General features: G+C 42.6%; 1 protein-coding gene across 1 annotated transcript in view; it reads right to left on the minus strand.

Moving 5' to 3' along the window:
• GEMIN5 (gem nuclear organelle associated protein 5) overlaps positions 1-22,644 on the minus strand; it is a 212,199-nt gene that overhangs the window by 62,531 nt on the left and 127,024 nt on the right. Inside the window, exon 21 of the mRNA XM_053718712.1 lies at positions 4,456-4,593. Within this exon, the coding sequence (XP_053574687.1) occupies positions 4,456-4,593 (138 nt within the window). The remainder of the gene's footprint in view (positions 1-4,455; positions 4,594-22,644) is intronic.

Consider the following 22,644-nt stretch of genomic DNA (forward strand, 5'->3'; position numbering starts at 1 on the left):
TGAAGACCTCCGGATGAAGTTCCCACTCCCCCGGATGAAAAGTCTGGCGACTTAGAAAATCCGCCTCCCAGTTCTCCACGCCTGGGATGTAGATTGCTGACAGGTGGCAAGAGTGAGACTCTGCCCAGCGAATTATCTTTGAGACTTCCAACATCGCTAGGGAACTCCTGGTTCCCCCTTGATGATTGATGTAAGCCACAGTCATGATGTTGTCCGACTGAAATCTGATGAACCTCAGAGTTGCTAACTGAGGCCAAGCTAGAAGAGCATTGAATATTGCTCTTAACTCCAGAATATTTATTGGGAGGAGTTTCTCCTCCTGAGTCCATGATCCCGGAGCCTTCAGGGAATTCCAGACTGCGCCCCAACCTAGAAGGCTGGCGTCTGTTACAATCGTCCAATCTGGCCTGCGAAAGGTTATCCCCTTGGACAGGTGGGGCCGAGAAAGCCACCATAGAAGAGAATCTCTGGTCTCTGGGTCCAGATTTAGTAGAGGGGACAAATCTGAATAATCCCCATTCCACTGACTTAGCATGCACAATTGCAGCGGTCTGAGATGCAGTCGCGCAAATGGTACTATGTCCATTGCTGCTACCATTAAGCCGATTACTTCCATGCACTGAGCTACTGACGGGTGTGGAATGGAATGAAGGACACGGCAAGCATTTAGAAGTTTTGATAACCTGGCCTCCGTCAGGTAAATTTTCATCTCTACAGAATCTAAGAGTCCCTAGGAAGGGAACCCTTGTGAGTGGTAATAGAGAACTCTTTTCCACGTTCACCTTCCACCCATGCGACCTCAGAAATGCCAGAACTATCTCTGTATGAGACTTGGCAGTTTGAGAACTTGACGCTTGTATCAGGATGTCGTCTAGGTATGGAGCCACCGCTATGCCTCGCGGTCTTAGTACCGCCAGAAGTGAGCCCAGAACCTTTGTAAAGATTCTTGGAGCCGTAGCTAACCCGAAGGGAAGAGCTACAAACTGGTAATGCCTGTCTAGGAAGGCAAATCTTAGGTACCGATAATGATCCTTGTGAATCGGTATGTGAAGGTAGGCATCCTTTAAGTCCACAGTGGTCATGTACTGACCCTCTTGGATCATGGGTAGGATGGTTCGAATAGTTTCCATTTTGAATGGTGGAACTCTTAGGAATTTGTTTAGGATCTTTAAGTCCAAGATTGGTCTGAAGGTTCCCTCTTTCTTGGAAACCACAAACAGATTTGAATAGAATCCCTGCCCGTGTTCCGTCCGCGGAACTGGGTGGATTACCCCCATTAGTAAGAGGTCTTGTACACAGCATAGAAACGCCTCTTTCTTTATTTGGTTTGCTGATAACCTTGAAAGATGAAATCTCCCTTGTGGAGGAGAAGCTTTGAAGTCCAGAAGATATCCCTGAGATATGATCTCCAACGCCCAGGGATCCTGGACATCTCTTGCCCAAGCCTGGGCGAAGAGAGATAGTCTGCCCCCCACTAGATCCGTTTCCGGATAGGGGGCCCTCTCTTCATGCTGTCTTAGGGGCAGCAGCAGGTTTTCTGGCCTGCTTGCCCTTGTTCCAGGACTGGTTAGTTTTCCAGCCCTGTCTGTAACGAGCAACAGCTCCTTCCTGTTTTGGAGCGGAGGAAGTTGATGCTGCTCCAGCCTTGAGGTTACGAAAGGCACGAAAATTAGACTGTTTGGCCTTTGATTTGGCCCTGTTCTGAGGTAGAGCATGGCCCTTACCTCCCGTAATGTCAGCGATAATTTCTTTCAAGCCGGGCCCGAATAAGGTCTGCCCTTTGAAAGGAATATTAAGCAATTTAGATTTAGAAGTCACGTCAGCTGACCAGGATTTAAGCCATAGCGCTCTGCGCGCTTGGATGGCAAATCCGGAGTTCTTAGCCGTAAGTTTGGTTAAATGTACGACGGCATCAGAAACAAATGCGTTAGCTAGCTTAAGTGCTTTAAGCTTGTTCATAATTTCATCCAATGGAGCTGTGCGAATGGCCTCTTCCAGAGACTCAAACCAGAATGCCGCTGCAGCAGTGACAGGCGCAATGCATGCAAGGGGCTGTAAGATAAAACCTTGTTGAACAAACATTTTCTTAAGGTAACCTTCTAATTTTTTATCCATTGGATCTGAAAAAGCACAACTATCCTCCACCGGGATAGTGGTACGCTTAGCTAAAGTAGAAACCGCTCCCTCCACCTTAGGGACCGTCTGCCATAAGTCTCGTGTGGTGGGGTCTATAGGAAACATTTTCCTAAATATGGGAGGAGGGGAAAAAGGCACACCGGGTCTATCCCACTCCTTGCTAATAATCTCAGTAAGTCTTTTAGGTATAGGAAACACGTCAGTACACACCGGTACCGCATAGTATCTATCCAACCTACATAATTTTTCTGGAATTGCAACCGTGTTACAATCATTCAGAGCCGCTAATACCTCCCCTAGCAAAATGCGGAGGTTCTCAAGCTTAAATTTAAAATTAGAAATCTCTGAATCCAGTCTCCCTGGATCAGATCCGTCACCCACAGAATGAAGCTCTCCGTCTTCATGTTCTGCAAATTGTGACGCAGTATCGGACATGGCTCTCACATCATCAGCGCGCTCTGTCCTTAACCCAGAGCTATCACGCTTGCCTCTTAATTCTGGCAATTTAGATAATACTTCTGTCATAACAGTAGCCATGTCCTGCAAAGTGATTTGTAGGGGCCTCCCTGATGTACTTGGCGCCTCAAAATCACGCACCTCCTGAGCGGGAGGCGAAGGTACTGACACGTGAGGAGAGTTAGTCGGCATAACTTCCCCCTCGTTGTCTGGTGATAATTTCTTTGCATGTAAAGACTGACTTTTATTCAAAGTTACATCAATGCATTTAGTACACAATTTTCTATGGGGCTCCACATTGGCCTTCATACATAGTGAACAAACAGATTCATCTGTGTCAGACATGTTTAAACAGACTAGCAATGAGACTAGCAAGCTTGGAAAATACTTTTCAAATAAATTTACAAGCAATATAAAAAACGCTACTGTGCCTTTAAGAAGCACAAAAAGCTGTCACAGTTGAAATAACAATGAACCAAATTAGTTATAGCAACCAAATTTTCACAGTAAATGTATTAAGTTAGCAAAGGATTGCACCCACCAGCAAATGGATGATTAACCCCTTAATACCCAAAAACGGATAACAATTTAATAATTAACGTTTTTATCACAGTCAAACACACTGTCACAGGTCTGCTGTGACTGATTACCTCACTCAAAATGAATTTTGAAGACCCCTGAGCTCTCTAGAGACGTCCTGGATCATGGAGGATGAAATAGGAAGATTGTGACTGAATGTTTACTGCTCAAAAAAAGCACTAAAATAGGCCCCTCCCACTCATATTACACAGTGGGAAGCTCAGTTAACTGTTTCTATGCAGAAACAAAAGTTAGCCATGTGGTAAAAATCATGCCCCAATAAGTTTTATCACCAAGTACCTCACAAAAAACGATTAACATGCCAGTAAACGTTTGAACATACATTTTAAAAGTTATGAAGTGTTATTAATAAGCCTGCTACCAGTCGCTTTTACTGCAGTTAAGGCTCACACATTACTTCAGTATTAACAGTATTTTCTGAGTCAAATTCCATTCCCTAGAAAAATACTTCAGTGTACACACACTCCTCAGCCTAATACCAGTCGCTACCAATGCATTTAAGGCTGTACTTACATAACATTGGTATCAGCAGTAATTTCTCAGTCAATTCCATTGCTTAGAAAAATAATTTACTGCACATACCTCGTTTGCAGGGGGGCCCTGCATGCTATTCCCCTTTTCTAAAGTTACCTCACTCCTCAGAATGTGCGAGAACAGCCAGTGGATCTTAGTTACGTCTGCTAAGATCATAGAAAACGCAGGCAGATTCTTCATCTAATGCTGCCTGAGAAACAAACAGCACACTCCGGTGCCATTTAAAATAACAAACTTTTGATTGAAGAAATAAACTAAGTTTAAAAACACCACAGACCTCTCACAACAACCTGTCTTTAGTTAGCTTGCAAGAGAATGACTGGATATGACATGTGAGGGGAGGAGCTATATAGCAGATCTGCTTGGGTGATCCTCTTGCAACTTCCTGTTGGGGAAGAGATATAATCCCATAAGTAATGGATGACCCGTGGACTGACTACACTTAACAAGAGAAATAAATATTTTTATTAGTGTTATTATGAGTGCTCGGAGGATGCTGTAATCATTCTAGCCGTAAATCGTAATTGCGCTCACGCATTCAATTTCAACTTGTAATACGAGCAGTAAAGCCGGCATGCGCAAACTGCAGGGATAAACCCCTTTTCGTTTGCACGCCACTTGTAATCTGGCCCTTAGTGTTTAGCACAGTGTGAAATTAACTTAATATAATAAAGAACCTAATATCTGCAAGAAAAGAGGGCAAACCTATGTGAGGGTCCGATTACTAACCCATGGGTGCCATGGCCACCAGCTGATCTGTCAGCTCTCCCCTCTCTGCTGCCAGCTGTAATGTCCCCTTCAGATCTCCTTTCCATACCATGATCTGATGCTGAAGTTCTGGGTGACCACTTTCCAGGTGAGCCTTGCCTATAAAAAGCAAATGAAAAATCCTATGTGAAGGAGACCGAGGACAAGCCTGTGACAAAAGGAGTGTGAGTGTATAATACAGCCTTGTGATGCAAACGCAGGATCTTCCTCGGAAGACACTGATATGAACTTGCACTGCTCTCTGTTTAGAGACATTACTGTAAGGAAATAAAATAGTTGATATAGTTCATCTAAGAGCATGCACATGCCTAAGCACAAGAGGTCCTTTGTTTTTCTGCAAGGTTGCAAAATTTACTGCTCTTGTGTGGCCACAGCATGGGCCTTATTTAACCAGGCAAATAAATACCTTTATGGCAAAGGGGAAAAAGTACTGAGATAAGGGCATTATGAACTATTAGGGATCATGCTCCCATCCAGAGAGCAATGAATAGGACCCCAGAGTGGGCAAGTGTGTTAATACCAAAATGGGAGTTACATACCAACTTTGTGTGCTACTAGCAGAAAAGGGGTTAAATACTATGCTATGTGCATGTGTGTAACTGAACAAACCTAATAAAAGCTGATATAATACAGAATTTGCAGTGGTTGCTGGGATGCAGGTGGTTGCACAAAAACCTAAATATGATACTACTGTACCAATCAAATCACAGTATTAAGTTCTAATTTTGTATCCACCCTTTCCTTCCATTCAGTTTCACCTTACAAACGTGATTGTGACATTTTCAAAATTAAAAGGACATGAAAGACAATTTTTTTCTTTCATGGTTCAGATAGAACATACAATTTTAAACAACTTCCAATTCACTTCTATTATCTAATTTGCTTTATTCCCTTTGTATCTTTTGTTGAAGGAGCAGTAATGCACTACTGGGAGCTAGCAGAAAGCCAATGACAAGAGGCATATATGTGCGGCCATCAATCAGCAGCTTCTGAGCCTACCTAGGAATACTTTTCAACAATGGATACAAAGAGAATGAAACATGAAAAAAAAGCAAACAAATGCCAAATCCTGAAATTTTGCCCATGCCTAATAAAAAGAGAACAAAGTAAATTAGATAACACAAGCAAATTAGTAAATTGTTTATCTGAATCAAGAAAGAAAAAAAAAATAGGTTTCATGTCCCTTTAAATGTATCAATGGAAGCAGAATTAAGTCCTCAGCATGAAACAAAGGTCTAACTAGCGGCTTGAGAACGCTGTTCAATGGAACGGATCTTGAGGCGTCTGAAGCGGGATTACAGAGTGAAGGAAGCTCCTCATGCAAGGACAGTTGTAGGCAGGTAAGTACTCCGAGTTATGGAGTCTCCTTAAAGGTGTTTATATCCCTCGGCTTTAACTTGATGGTTGATTTAAAGGAATATGAAACATAAATTTCTTTTTTCATGATTTAGAAAGAGCATGCAAATTTAAACAACTTTCTAATTTACCTCTAATATCTAATTTGCTTAATTCTCTTGATATTCTTTGCTGAAAAGCATATCTAGATAGGCTCATTAGCTGCACATACAGTAGATGCCTTGTGTGATTGGCCACCCATGTGCATTGCTATTTCTTCAACAGAGAATATCTAAAGAATGAAGCACAATAGATAATGGAAGTAAATTGGAATGTTGTTTGAAACTGTATTCTCTATCTGAATCATAAAAGAAAAATGTGGGTTTAGTGTCCCTTTAACTAAATAGGATTTTATTCATTGCATGGCATACTGAATGTGGCTATATCCCTTCACTTATTATCTAATAAGGGATTCTTTTTTTTTAAGGAATCATTTTTAAAAGTACTATTTATATTTCCACCAATGAAATCTAATATCTTAAATTTGATTTCCTTGTGTTAATTGTTTGAATACATTTTAATGTGATGTTTCAATTTGATTTTTAGAACAATTTATTTATTTTAGGGCTATTATCATTAGCTTGTTTTCTGAGAATCTTTTAAAGTTGCTGAATTGATACTTTTTTATAAAAGGAATAATTCTGTTTGATAGAAAAACAAAATTTATGCTTACCTGATACATTTCTTTCTTTCCGGACATGGAGAGTCCACGACATCATTCCAATTACTAGTTGGATATTCAACTCCTGGCCAGCAGGAGGAGGCAAAGAGCACCCCAGCAAAGCTGTTAAGTGTAACTTCCCTTACCCATAATCCCCAGTCATTCAGCCGAAGGAAAATGGAAAAAGAAACAAGGGTGAAAAGGTGCCTGAGGTTTACAAAAAACCCCCTGCAGAATTATAATTAAAAAGAGGGAGGGATCGTGTACTCTCCGTGTTGGGAAAGAAATTTATCAGGTAAGCATACATTTTGTTTTCTTTCCTAAGACATGGAGAGTCAACAATGTCATTCCAATTACTAGTGGGAACCAATACCCAAGCCAGACGACACGGAATGAACAGGGAGGGAGAAAAAGGCAGGAGGACCTAAATAGAAGGCACCCCCACTTGAAGAACCTTTCTCCCAAAAGAAGCCTCAGCCGAGGTACAAGTATAAAATTTGTAAAAAGTATGCAAAAAGAGGACCATGTTGCCGCCTTGCAAATATGTTCTACAGAAGCTTCATTTTTAAAAACCCAAGAAGAGTTGTCAGCCCTAGTGGAATGAGCCATAATTCTCTCAGGAGGCTGCTGTCCAGCAGTCTCATAAGTCAAACGAATCATACTTCTTAACCAGAGGGAAAGAGTAGTAGAAGAGGCCTTCTGACCTTTACACTTCCCAGAAAAAACAACAAAGGGCAGAAGATTGCCTAAAATCTTTAGTAGCTTGAAGGAAAAACTTTAGAGCATGCACAACATCCAAAAGACGTTCCTTATGAGAAGGATTGGGACAAAAAGAAGGAACTACAATTTCCTGATTAATGCTTCGATCCAACACCACCTTAGGGAGAACCCCAGTTTAGTACGAAGGACCACCTTATCTGCATGAAAGATAAGGTACGGGGAATCACACTGCAGAGCTGAAAGCTTAGACACTCTGCGAGCGGAAGAAATAGCAAGAAAAAAAACAAAACTTTTCCAAGTTAACAATTTGATATCAACAACATGCATTGGCTCAAACAGAGCATGCTGCAAAACTTTAAGAACAAGATTAAGGCTCCAATGAGGAGCAACAGGGTTAACCACAGTCCTGATACTGACGAGGGACTAAAAGATTGAACACCTGGCAGTTCTGTCAGACTTTTCTGCAAAGGAATCGACATAATAAAGATCTAATCCTTCAGAGAACTGATTGTCACGCATTTCTCCAGGTCCTCCAAGAGAAAAGACAGAAAGAGAGGAAAACTCACTCCAAAAAATACAGCCCGCCTTATGGAACCCTATGTGAAAAACCACCCCTAGACAATGCTAGGCGGACAAAGACCAAGCAGAGACCTTCATACAAGCTTAGATTGAAAAAGAAAAGAACCTTGAATAAAAGGTCCTTCCTTTGAGGCAATTTCCACTGGTAAAGGGATTTAAAGGGTCATCCAGCCCCAGCTGTTGGAAGGAACCAACAACCTTTGAGTTGCAAAACTACAAAGCTAACCACTAGACTACCTTGGCCTCCTCGATATCGAGGAGCAGTGGCACAGCCTATAAGGGAAAAAAAAAGAAAAAAAAAAAAAAGGAAGAGTTTGTCCAGAAAAACAAATTGCAGGAAATAGAATGACCCGTGATATACATGCGTCCTTCAGGTCTATTGAAGTTCTGAATTGACCCTCCTAAACCAAAGGAGAATAAAAGTAAGTCTCCCTTTTGAAAGACCTGAACCATGAGGAAAAAAAGAAAAAAAAAAAAAAAAAAGAGACCCCCTAAAACTAAAAAAGGTAAAAAATACCCTTCCTGCTTGACAAACAGGATGAAAAGGATCCTAGACCTTGATCCGCCAGAAGATCTGGACAACTTCTAAAGAGAAGAGATCTTTTAATAAAACCTCTCCTGACAAGATAAGATTCCATCCCGGAAACCTGAGATACTACTTCCATTGGCCAAATGATTCTGGATATGGCAAACCCAAGCCTGCTGAAAGAAGGAAAATTTACCCCTTACTTGATCCATGCTTGGACCGGGGGCGGACCCTTCAAAACAGATTTAAAATAAAAAAAGGGGGGGGTGTGGAGTGATGTGTAGATCAGACTCAACTTGCTTCCCCAAGTCCGATATGCTCCCAATATCAGATTGTGTAAATGTGTGCAAGGTGGGGGTGGGGAGCGCTCGAAAAGAGCTGTGAGTTGGGCTGTGATTCTATTATAGATTTATTAAAAATATTTTCACACAAATCATGTGTTTGGTGTATAATTTTAGTCCTACTGAAAAGTGCGTGTTTACAGCGTTAGTGATAAAGGTGTATTGGTGATTATTCTTCTGATTGGCAACTTTATAATTGCCTGATGCAACTGTTGTATCGTTTCTAATAATGTGTTAAGAAAAAAGTGTGCGTTTATAATTGATCGATCTGTATCCGATGTTACTTAAATACTCCTGTTCCTTAGGTTCTGGCTGTTGTGTATAAATAGCTAACTTGCAATATTCTTCTGTTTCTTTAAACTTAGAAGTTGTATCTCTGATACATATGCAATGTTATAAAGTACAGTTAAAATTTCATTTGTAACAATTGTAAGTAAATAAATAAATAAAATAGAACTGTTTGTATATAAAAAATGTTTTACTTAGAACTTGATTAAAAAACTGATTCTACTAGCATAGACAATTCATACCATGTCAGCATATATATTTTAGAGCATGTTAGAGTACATCCTATATAAAAGATACAATAAAAACAGAATTTATGCTTACCTGATAAATTACTTTCTCCAACGGTGTGTCCGGTCCACGGCGTCATCCTTACTTGTGGGAATATCTCTTCCCCAACAGGAAATGGCAAAGAGTCCCAGCAAAGCTGGCCATATAGTTCCTCCTAGGCTCCGCCCACCCCAGTCATTCGACCGACGGACAGGAGGAAAAAATATGAGAAACCATAGGGTGTCGTGGTGACTGTAGTTAGAGAAAATAATTCATCGGACCTGATTAAAAAACCAGGGCGGGCCGTGGACCGGACACACCGTTGGAGAAAGTAATTTATCAGGTAAGCATAAATTCTGTTTTCTCCAACATTGGTGTGTCCGGTCCACGGCGTCATCCTTACTTGTGGGAACCAATACCAAAGCTTTAGGACACGGATGAAGGGAGGGAGCAAATCAGGTTACCTAAACGGAAGGCACCACGGCTTGCAAAACCTTTCTCCCAAAAATAGCCTCCGAAGAAGCAAAAGTATCAAATTTGTAAAATTTGGCAAAAGTGTGCAGTGAAGACCAAGTCGCTGCCTTACATATCTGATCAACAGAAGCCTCGTTCTTGAAGGCCCATGTGGAAGCTACAGCCCAAGTGGAGTGAGCTGTAATTCTTTCAGGAGGCTGCCGTCCGGCAGTCTCATAAGCCAATCGGATGATGCTTTTAAGCCAAAAGGAAAGAGAGGTAGAAGTTGCTTTTTGACCTCTCCTTTTACCAGAATAGATGACAAACAGAGAAGAAGTTTGTCTGAACTCTTTTGTAGCTTCAAAGTAGAATTTTAGAGCACGGACTACATCTAAATTGTGTAGCAAACGTTCCTTCTTTGAAACTGGATTCGGACACAAAGAAGGTACAACTATCTCCTGATTAATATTTTTGTTGGAAACAACCTTTGGTAGAAAACCAGGCTTAGTAAGCAAAACAACCTTATCTGAATGGAACACCAGATAGGGTGGAGTACATTGTAGAGCAGATAACTCAGAAACTCTTCTAGCAGAAGAAATAGCAACCAAAAACAAAACTTTCCAAGATAACAACTTAATATCTATGGAATGTAAAGGTTCAAACGGAACCCCTTGAAGAACTGAAAGAACTAGATTTAAACTCCAGGGAGGAGTCAAAGGTCTGTAAGCAGGCTTGATCCTAACCAAAGCCTGAACAAATGCTTGAACATCTGGCACAACTGCCAGTCGTTTGTGTAGTAGGACAGATAAAGCAGAAATCTGTCCCTTTAGAGAACTCGCAGATAATCCTTTATCCAAACCTTCTTGTAGAAAGGAAAGAATCCTAGGAATCTTTATCTTATTCCATGGGAATCCCTTGGATTCACACCAGCAGATATATCTTTTCCATATTTTATGGTAAATCTTTCTAGTTACCGGTTTTCTGGCTTGAACCAGAGTATCTATCACGGAATCTGAAAACCCACGCTTTGATAGAATCAAGCGTTCAATCTCCAAGCCGTCAGCTGGAGGGAGACCAGATTTGGATGTTCGAATGGACCCTGAACAAGAAGGTCCTGTCTCAAAGGTAGCTTCCATGGTGGAATCGATGACATATTCACCAGGTCTGCATACCAAGTCCTGCGTGGCCACGCAGGAGCTATCAAGATCACCGAGGCCCTCTCCTGTTTGATCCTGGCTACCAGCCTGGGAATGAGAGGAAACGGTGGAAACACATAAGCTAGGTTGAAGGTCCAAGGCGCTACTAGTGCATCCACTAGAGTCGCCTTGGGATCCCTGGATTTGAACCCAAAGCAAGGAACCTTGAAGTTCTGACGAGACGCCATCAGATCCATATCTGGAATGCCCCATAGTTGCGTCAACTGGGCAAAGATCTCCGGGTGGAGTTCCCACTCCCCCGGATGGAATGTCTGACGACTCAAATAATCCACTTCCCAGTTTTCCACACCTGGAATGTGGATCGCAGATAGGCGGCAGGAGTGATTCTCCGCCCATTGTATTATTTTGATCACTTCTTTCATCGCCAGGGAACTACTTGTTCCCCCCTGATGATTGAGTGCACGAAACATGTCTGCATGGGGATCAGCTCACTTGCCTGATTGTTAGAGTCACTGCTGGCTCTGTATAGGACATCCTGGTTTTGTCCTTTTTAACGTTTGGAATAAAGTTCTTCTTTTTACATACCCAGCTGCCTGGAATTCGACTTTATTTGCTCTTTTGAGCACTTTCAGCAACATATTCCTTTCTATTTGAGCGCCTTCTCTACTTTTGGATTCTGATGATTGAGATACGCAACAGTCGTCATGTTGTCTGATTGGAATCTTATGAATCTGGCCTTTGCTAGCTGAGGCCAAGCCCTGAGAGCATTGAATATCGCTCTTAGTTCCAGAATGTTTATCGGGAGAAGAGACTCTTCTCGAGATCACAGTCCCTGAGCTTTCAGGGATTCCCAGACCGCGCCCCAGCCCACTAGGCTGGCGTCGGTCGTGACGATGACCCACTCTGGACTGCGGAAGCTCATTCCCTGGGATAGGTGATCCTGGGTTAGCCACTAACGGAGTGAGTCTCTGGTCTTCTGATCTACTTGAATCACTGGAGACAAGTCTGTATAGTCCCCATTCCACTGTTTCAGCATGCACACTTGTAATGGTTTTAGATGAATTTGCGCAAAAGGAACTATGTCCATTGCTGCAACCATCAATCCTACTACTTCCATGCACTGAGCTATGGAAGGACGAGGAATAGAATGAAGAACTTGACAAGCGTTTAGAAGTTTTGACTTTCTGACTTCTGTCAAGAAAATCCTCATTTCTAAGGAATCTATTATTGTTCCCAAGAAGGGAACTCTTGTCGACGGAGACAGGGAATTTTTTTCTATGTTCACCTTCCATCCGTGAGATCTGAGAAAGGCCAGAACGATGTCTGAGTGAGCCTTTGCCTTTGAAAGAGACGACGCTTGTACCAGAATGTCGTCCAAGTACGGTACTACTGCAATGCCCCTTGGTCTTAGAACCGCTAGAAGGGATCCGAGTACCTTTGTGAAAATCCTTGGAGCAGTGGCTAACCCGAATGGGAGGGCCACAAACTGGTAATGTTTGTCCAGAAAGGCGAACCTTAGGAACTGATGATGTTCTTTGTGGATAGGGATATGTAGATACGCATCCTTTAGATCCACGGTAGTCATAAATTGACCTTCCTGAATTGTGGGTAGAATCGTTCGAATGGTTTCCATCTTGAACGATGGTACTCTGAGAAATTTGTTTAGGATCTTTAAATCCAGGATTGGTCTGAAAGTTCCCTCTTTTTTGGGAACTACAAACAGATTTGAGTAAAATCCCATTCCTTGTTCCGCCGTTGGAACTGGGTGTATCACTCCCATCTTTAACAGGTCTTCTACACAATGTAAGAATGCCTGTCTCTTTATTTGGTTTGAGGATAAGTGAGACATGTGGAACCTTCCCCTTGGGGGTAGTTCCTTGAATTCCAGAAGATAACCCTGAGAAACTATTTCTAGCGTCCAGGGATCCTGAACATCTCTTGCCCAAGCCTGAGCAAAGAGAGAGAGTCTGCCCCCCACTAGATCCGGTCCCGGATCGGGGGCTACTCCTTCATGCTGTTTTGTTAGCAGCGGCAGGCTTCTTGGCCTGCTTACCCTTGTTCCAGCCTTGCATCGGTTTCCAGGCTGGTTTGGTCTGTGAGGTATTACCCTCTTCCTTAGAGGATGCAGAATTAGAGCCCGGTCCGTTCCTGAAATTACGAAAGGAACGAAAATTAGACTTATTCTTGGCTTTGAAAGGCCTATCTTGTGGGAGGGCGTGGCCCTTTCCCCCAGTGATGTCTGAGATAATCTCTTTCAATTCTGGCCCAAAGAGAGTTTTACCCTTGAAGGGGATATTAAGCAATTTTGTCTTGGATGATACATCCGCTGACCAAGACTTTAGCCAAAGCGCTCTGCGTGCCACAATTGCAAACCCTGAATATTTCGCCGCTAATCTAGCTATTTGCAAAGCGGCATCTAAAATAAAAGAGTTAGACAATTTAAGTGTGTGAACTCTGTCCATAACCTCCTCATATGGAGTCTCTCTACTGAGCGACTTTTCTAGTTCCTCGAACCAGAACCACGCTGCTGTAGTGACAGGAACAATGCACGAAATGGGTTGAAGAAGGTAACCTTGCTGTATAAAAATCTTTTTAAGCAAACCCTCCAATTTTTTATCCATAGGATCTTTGAAAGCACAATTATCCTCAATAGGAATAGTAGTGCGCTTGTTTAGAGTAGAAACTGCCCCTTCGACCTTAGGGACTGTCTGCCATAAGTCCTTTCTGGGGTCGACCATAGGAAATAATTTCTTAAATATAGGAGGGGGAACAAAAGGTATGCCGGGCTTCTCCCATTCCTTATTCACTATGTCCGCCACCCGCTTGGGTATAGGAAAAGCGTCGGGGTGCACCGAAACCTCTAGGAACTTGTCCATCTTGCATAATTTTTCTGGAATGACCAGGTTGTCACAATCATCCAGAGTAGATAACACCTCCTTAAGCAGTGCGCGGAGATGTTCTAATTTAAATGTCACAACATCAGGTTCAGCCTGTTGGGAAATTTTTCCTGAATCTGAAATTTCCCCATCTGACAAAACCTCCCTCATGGCCCCTTCAGATTGGTGTGAGGGTATGACAGAACAATTATCATCAGCGCCCTCCTGCTCTTCAGTGTTTAAAACAGAGCAATCGCGCTTTCTCTGATATGCAGGCATTTTGGATAAAATATTTGCTATGGAGTTATCCATTACAGCCGACAATTGTTGCATGATAATAAGCATTGGCGCGCTAGAAGTACTAGGGGCCTCCTGCGTGGGCAAAACTGGTGTAGACACAGAAGGAGATGATGTAGAACCATGTCTACTCCCTTCATCCTAGGAGGGACTATATGGCCAGCTTTGCTGGGACTCTTTGCCATTTCCTGTTGGGGAAGAGATATTCCCACAAGTAAGGATGACGCAGTGGACCGGACACACCAATGTTGGAGAAATATGGCTAGTCATACCTTAAGCAGAAAAGTCTGCTAACTGTTTCCCCCAACTGAAGTTACTTCATCTCAACAGTCCTATGTGGAAACAGCAAGTCCTTTCTGGGGTCGACCATAGGAAATAATTTCTTAAATATAGGAGGGGGAACAAAAGATATGCCGGGCTTCTCCCATTCCTTATTCACTATGTCCGCCACCCGCTTGGGTATAGGAAAAGCGTTGGGGTGCACCGGAACCTCTAGGAACTTGTCCATCTTGCATAATTTTTCTGGAATGACCAGGTTGTCACAATCATCCAGAGTAGATAACACCTACTTAAGCAGTGCGCGGAGATGTTCTAATTTAAATTTAAATGTCACAACATCAGGTTCAGCCTGTTGGGAAATTTTTCCTGAATCTGAAATTTCCCCATCTGACAAAACCTCCCTCATGGCCCCTTCAGATTGGTGTGAGGTTATGACAGAACAATTATCATCAGCGCCCTCCTGCTCTTCAGTGTTTAAAACAGAGCAATCGCGCTTTCTCTGATATGCAGGCATTTTGGATAAAATATTTGCTATGGAGTTATCCATTACAGCCGACAATTGTTGCATGGTAATAAGCATTGGCGCGCTAGAAGTACTAGGGGCCTCCTGCGTGGGCAAAACTGGTGTAGACACAGAAGGAGATGATGTAGAACCATGTCTACTCCCTTCATCTGATGAATCATCTTGGGCAACTTAATTATCTGTGACAGTAATGTCCTTACTTTGTTTGGACGCTTTAGCACAATTATCACATAATTTAGAAGGGGGAGACACATTGACTTTCATACATATAGAACATAGCTTATCTGAAGGCACAGACATGTTAAACAGGCTTAAACTTGTCAGTAAAACACAAAAACCGTTTTAAAACAAAACCGTTACTGTCTCTTTAAATTTTAAAAAGAGCACACTTTATTACTGAATATGTGAAAAAATATGAAGGAATTGTTCAAAATTTACCAAAATTTCACCACAGTGTCTTAAAGCATTAAAAGTATTGCACACCAATTTTCAGAGCTTTAACCCTTAAAATAATGAAACCGGAACCGGTTACAGTTTTAACCCCTCTACAGTCCCAGCTACAGCCTTTGCTGCGACTCTACCAAGCCCAGAGGGGAATACGATACCAAATGACGCCTTCTAGGAACTTTTCCAACTATTTTCAGGTCCTCACACATGCATCTGCATGTCTTGCTCTCAAAAACAACTGTGCAGTAATGGCGCGAAAATGAGGCTCAGCCTACAACTGGGAAGGCCCTTCCTGACTGGAAAAGGTATCTAACATAGTGCCTGACGTTAAAAAACATTCCCCAAGTTTATAAATGTGAAATACCAGCATCAACATGTATAAAATGCCCAAATAAAGCAATCGATTTTGCCCATAAAAGTGTCTACCAGTTTTGTAGCCCATATTAAGCCCTTTATTCTGCTTGAGACTAAGAAAATGGCTTACCGGTCCCCATGAGGGGAAATGACAGCCTTCCAGCATTACACAGTCTTGTTAGAAAACAGAATTTATGCTTACCTGATAAATTACTTTCTCCAACGGTGTGTCCGGTCCACGGCGTCATCCTTACTTGTGGGAATATCTCTTCCCCAACAGGAAATGGCAAAGAGTCCCAGCAAAGCTGGCCATATAGTCCCTCCTAGGCTCCGCCCACCCCAGTCATTCGACCGACGGACAGGAGGAAAAAAATAGGAGAAACCATAGGGTGTCGTGGTGACTGTAGTTAGAGAAAATAATTCATCGGACCTGATTAAAAAACCAGGGCGGGCCGTGGACCGGACACACCGTTGGAGAAAGTAATTTATCAGGTAAGCATAAACTCTGTTTTCTCCAACATTGGTGTGTCCGGTCCACGGCGTCATCCTTACTTGTGGGAACCAATACCAAAGCTTTAGGACACGGATGAAGGGAGGGAGCAAATCAGGTCACCTAAACGGAAGGCACCACGGCTTGCAAAACCTTTCTCCCAAAAATAGCCTCCGAAGAAGCAAAAGTATCAAATTTGTAAAATTTGGCAAAAGTGTGCAGTGAAGACCAAGTCGCTGCCTTACATATCTGATCAACAGAAGCCTCGTTCTTGAAGGCCCATGTGGAAGCTACAGCCCTAGTGGAGTGAGCTGTGATTCTTTCAGGAGGCTGCCGTCCGGCAGTCTCATAAGCCAATCGGATGATGCTTTTAAGCCAAAAAGAAAGAGAGGTAGAAGTTGCTTTTTGACCTCTCCTTTTACCAGAATAGACGACAAACAGAGAAGAAGTTTGTCTGAAGTCTTTTGTAGCTTCTAAGTGGAATTTTAGAGCACGGACTACATCTAAATTGTGTAGCAAACGTTCCTTCTTTGAAACTGGATTCGGACACAAAGAAGGTACAACTATCTGAAGGCACAGACATGTTAAACAGGCTTAAACTTGTCAGTAAAACACAAAAAACGTTTTAAATCAAAACCGTTACTGTCTCTTTAAATTTTAAACAGAGCACACTTTATTACTGAATATGAGAAAAAATATGAAGGAATTGTTCAAAATTTACCAAAATTTCACCACAGTGTCTTAAAGCATTAAAAGTATTGCACACCAACTTTCAGAGCTTTAACCCTTAAAATAACGAAACCGGAGCCGGTTACAGTTTTAACCCCTCTACAGTCCCAGCTACAGCCTTTGCTGCGACTCTACCAAGCCCAGAGGGGAATACGATACCAAATGACGCCTTCTAGGAACTTTTCCAACTATTTTCAGGTCCTCACACATGCATCTGCATGTCTTGCTCTCAAAAACAACTGCGCAGTAATGGCGCAAAATTGAGGCTCAGCCTAGAACTGGGAAGGCCCTTCCTGACTGGAAAAGGTGTCTAACATAGTGCCTGACGTTAAAAAACGTTCCCCAAGTTTATAAATGTGAAATACCAGCATAAACATGTATAAAATGCCCAAATAAAGCAATCGATTTTGCCCATAAAAGTGTCTACCAGTTTTATAGCCCATATTAAGCCCTTTATTCTACTTGAGACTAAGAAAATGGCTTACCGGTCCCCATGAGGGGAAATGACAGCCTTCCAGCATTACACAGTCTTGTTAGAAATATGGCTAGTCATACCTTAAGCAGAAAAGTCTGCTAACTGTTTCCCCCAACTGAAGTTACTTCATCTCAACAGTCCTATGTGGAAACAGCAAAGGATTTTAGTTACTGTCTGCTAAAAACATAATTTATGCTTACCTGATAAATTTATTTCTCTTGTAGTGTATCCAGTCCACGGATCATCCATTACTTATGGGATATTAACTCCTCCCCAACAGGAAGTGCAAGAGGATTCACCCAGCAGAGCTGCTATATAGCTCCTCCCCTAACTGCCATTACCAGTCATTCGACCGAAAACATGCAGAGAAAGGAAAACCATAGGGTACAGTGGTGACTGTAGTTTAATGGAAAAATTACCTGCCTTAAAGTGACAGGGCGGGCCGTGGACTGGATACACTACAAGAGAAATAAATTTATCAGGTAAGCATAAATTATGTTTTCTCTTGTTAAGTGTATCCAGTCCACGGATCATCCATTACTTATGGGATACCAATACCAAAGCTAAAGTACACGGATGACGGGAGGGACAGGCAGGCTCTTTATACGGAAGGAACCACTGCCTGAAGAACCTTTCTCCCAAAAACAGCCTCCGAAGAAGCAAAAGTGTCAAATTTGTAAAATTTGGAAAAAGTATGAAGAGAAGACCAAGTTGCAGCCTTGCAAATCTGTTCAACAGAAGCCTCATTCTTAAAGGCCCAAGTGGAAGCCACAGCTCTAGTAGAATGTGCTGTAATTCTTTCAGGAGGCTGCTGTCCAGCAGTCTCATAGGCTAACCGTATTATGCTACGAAGCCAAAAGGAGAGAGATGTAGCCGAAGCTTTTTGACCTCTCCTCTGACCAGAATAAACGACAAACAGGGAAGACGTTTGTCGAAAATCCTTAGGTGCCTGTAGATAAAATTTCAGGGCACGGACTACATCTAGATTGTGTAGCAGACGTTCCTTTTTCGAAGAAGGATTAGGACACAAAGATGTAACCACAATCTCTTGATTGATATTCCTGTTAGTGACCACCTTAGGTAGGAACCCAGGTTTAGTACGCAGAACTACCTTGTCTGAATGAAAAATCAGATAAGGAGAATCACAATGTAAGGCAGATAACTCAGAGACTCTTCGAGCCGAGGAAATCGCCATTAAAAACAGAACTTTCCAAGATAACAACTTGATATCAATGGAATGAAGGAGTTCAAACGGAACCCCCTGTAAAACATTAAGAACTAAGTTCAAACTCCATGGTGGAGCAACAGTTTTAAACACAGGCTTGATCCTAGCTAAAGCCTGACAAAAAGCTTGAACGTCCGGAACTTCTGACAGACGTTTGTGTAAAAGAATGGACAGAGCTGAAATCTGTCCCTTTAAGGAACTAGCGGATAAACCCTTTTCTAAACCTTCTTGTAGAAAAGACAATATCCTCGGAATCCTAACCTTACTCCATGAGTAACTCTTGGATTCGCACCAATATAAGTATTTGCGCCATATCTTATGGTAAATCTTTCTGGTAACAGGCTTCCTAGCCTGTATTAAGGTATCAATAACTGACTCAGAAAAACCACGTTTTGATAAAATCAAGCGTTCAATTTCCAAGCAGTCAGCTTCAGAGAAATTAGATTTTGATGTTTGAAGGGACCCTGGATCAGAAGGTCCTGTTTCAGAGGTAGCGACCAAGGTGGACAGGATGACATGTCCACTAGATCTGCATACCAAGTCCTGCGTGGCCATGCAGGCGCTATTAGAATCACTGATGCTCTCTCCTGTTTGATTCTGGCAATCAATCGAGGAAGCATCGGGAAGGGTGGAAACACATAAACCATCCCGAAGGTCCAAGGTGCTGTCAAAGCATCTATCAGAACCGCTCCCGGATCCCTGGATCTGGACCCGTAACGAGGAAGCTTGGCGTTCTGTCGAGACGCCATGAGATCTATCTCTGGTTTGCCCCAACGTCGAAGTATTTGGGCAAAGACCTCCGGATGAAGTTCCCACTCCCCCGGATGAAAAGTCTGACGACTTAAGAAATCCGCCTCCCAGTTCTCCACTCCCGGGATGTGGATTGCTGACAGGTGGCAAGAGTGAGACTCTGCCCAGCGAATTATCTTTGATACTTCCATCATTGCTAGGGAGCTTCTTGTCCCTCCCTGATGGTTGATGTAAGCTACAGTCGTGATGTTGTCCAACTGAAACCTGATGAACCCCCGAGTTGTTAACTGGGGCCAAGCCAGAAGGGCATTGAGAACTGCTCTCAATTCCAGAATGTTTATTGGTAGGAGACTCTCCTCCTGATTCCATTGTCCCTGAGCCTTCAGAGAATTCCAGACAGCGCCCCAACCTAGTAGGCTGGCGTCTGTTGTTACAATTGTCCAGTCCGGCCTGCTGAATGGCATCCCCCTGGACAGATGTGGCCGAGAAAGCCACCATAGAAGAGAATTTCTGGTCTCTTGATCCAGATTCAGAGTAGGGGACAAGTCTGAGTAATCCCCATTCCACTGACTTAGCATGCACAATTGCAGCGGTCTGAGATGTAGACGTGCAAAGGGTACTATGTCCATTGCTGCTACCATTAAGCCGATCACCTCCATGCATTGAGCTACTGACGGGTGTTGAATGGACACGGCATGCATTTTGAAGCTTTGTTAACCTGTCTTCTGTCAGGTAAATCTTCATTTCTACAGAATCTATAAGAGTCCCCAAGAAGGGAACTCTTGTGAGTGGAAAGAGAGAACTCTTCTTTTCGTTCACCTTCCATCCATGCGACCTTAGAAATGCCAGTACTAACTCTGTATGAGACTTGGCAGTTTGAAAGCTTGAAGCTTGTATCAGAATGTCGTCTAGGTACGGAGCTACCGCAATTCCTCGCGGTCTTAGTACCGCCAGAAGAGCACCCAGAACCTTTGTGAAGATTCTCGGAGCCGTAGCCAATCCGAATGGAAGAGCTACAAACTGGTAATGCCTGTCTAGAAAGGCAAACCTTAGATACCGGTAATGATCTTTGTGAATCGGTATGTGAATGTAAGCATCCTTTAAATCCACTGTGGTCATGTACTGACCCTTTTGGATCATGGGTAAAATTGTCCGAATAGTTTCCATTTTGAACGATGGAACTCTTAGGAATTTGTTTAGGATCTTTAAATCCAAGATTGGCCTGAAAGTTCCCTCTTTTTTGGGAACCACAAACAGATTTGAGTAAAACCCTTGTCCTTGTTCCGACCGCGGAACCGGATGGATCACTCCCATTAATAAAAGATCTTGTACGCAGCGTAGAAACGCCTCTTTCTTTATTTGGTTTGTTGACAACCTTGACAGATGAAATCTCCCTCTTGGGGGAGAGAATTTGAAGTCTAGAAGGTATCCCTGAGATATGATCTCTAACGCCCAGGGATCCTGGACATCTCTTGCCCAAGCCTGGGCGAAGAGAGAAAGTCTGCCCCCCACTAGATCCGTTCCCGGATCGGGGGCCCTCGATTCATGCTGTCTTAGGGGCAGCAGCAGGTTTCCTGGCCTGCTTGCCCTTGTTCCAGGACTGGTTAGGTCTCCAGCCTTGTCTGTAGCGAGCAACAGCTCCTTCCTGTTTTGGTGCAGAGGAAGTTGATGCTGCTCCTGCTTTGAAATTACGAAAGGAACGAAAATTAGACTGTCTAGCCTTAGGTTTGGCTCTGTCTTGAGGCAGGGCATGGCCTTTACCTCCTGTAATGTCAGCAATAATTTCTTTCAACCCGGGCCCGAATAAGGTCTGCCCTTTGAAAGGTATATTAAGCAATTTAGATTTAGAAGTAACGTCAGCTGACCAGGATTTTAGCCACAGTGCTCTGCGTGCCTGAATGGCGAATCCGGAATTCTTAGCCGTAAGTTTAGTTAAATGTACTACGGCATCTGAAATAAATGAGTTAGCTAACTTAAGGGCTTTAAGCTTGTGTGTAATCTCATCTAATGGAGCTGATTCAAGTGTCTCTTCCAGAGACTCAAACCAAAATGCTGCTGCAGCCGTGACAGGCGCAATGCATGCAAGAGGTTGCAATATAAAACCTTGTTGAACAAACATTTTCTTAAGGTAACCCTCTAACTTTGTATCCATTGGATCTGAAAAGGCACAGCTATCCTCCACCGGGATAGTGGTACGCTTAGCTAAAGTAGAAACTGCTCCCTCCACCTTAGGGACCGTTTGCCATAAGTCCCGTGTGGTGGCGTCTATTGGAAACATCTTTCTAAATATCGGAGGGGGTGAGAACGGCACACCGGGTCTATCCCACTCCTTAGTAACAATTTCAGTAAGTCTCTTAGGTATAGGAAAAACGTCAGTACTCGCCGGTACCGCAAAATATTTATCCAACCTACACATTTTCTCTGGTATTGCAACTGTGTTACAATCATTCAGAGCCGCTAACACCTCCCCTAGTAATACACGGAGGTTTTCCAGCTTAAATTTAAAATTTGAAATATCTGAATCCAGTTTGTTTGGATCAGAACCGTCACCCGCAGAATGAAGCTCTCCGTCCTCATGTTCTGCAAATTGTGACGCAGTGTCTGACATGGCCCTAATATTATCAGCGCACTCTGTTCTCACCCCAGAGTGATCACGCTTACCTCTTAGTTCTGGTAATTTAGCCAAAACTTCAGTCATAACAGTAGCCATATCCTGTAATGTGATTTGTAATGGCCGCCCAGATGTACTCGGCGCTACAATATCACGCACCTCCCGAGCGGGAGATGCAGGTACTGACACGTGAGGCGAGTTAGTCGGCATAACTCTCCTCTCGTTGTTTGGTGAAATATGTTCAATTTGTACAGATTGACTTTTATTTAAAGTAGCATCAATACAGTTAGTACATAAATTTCTATTGGGCTCCACTTTGGCTTTAGCACATATAGCACAGATATCTTCCTCTGAATCAGACATGTTTAACACACTAGCAAATAAACTAGCAACTTGGAAATACTTTTCAAGTAATTTACTATAATATGAAAATGTACTGTGCCTATAAGAAGCACAGAAAAAGTTATGACAGTTGAAAATTAATAAACTGAAAAGTTATAGCATCAAATCTTTGTAAAAAACACAATTTTAGCAAAGGATTGCTCCCATTAGCAAAGGATAACTAACCCTGATAGCAGAAAAAAAAAAAAAAAAAATACAGAAATAAACGTTTTTTTATCACAGTCAACTACAATCTCACAGCTCTGCTGTGAGTGATTACCTCCCTCAAAACAAGTTTTGAAGACCCCTGAGTTCTGTAGAGATGA

Source organism: Bombina bombina, chromosome 6, assembly GCF_027579735.1.
Source record: "Bombina bombina isolate aBomBom1 chromosome 6, aBomBom1.pri, whole genome shotgun sequence".
Lineage (NCBI taxonomy): Eukaryota > Metazoa > Chordata > Amphibia > Anura > Bombinatoridae > Bombina > Bombina bombina.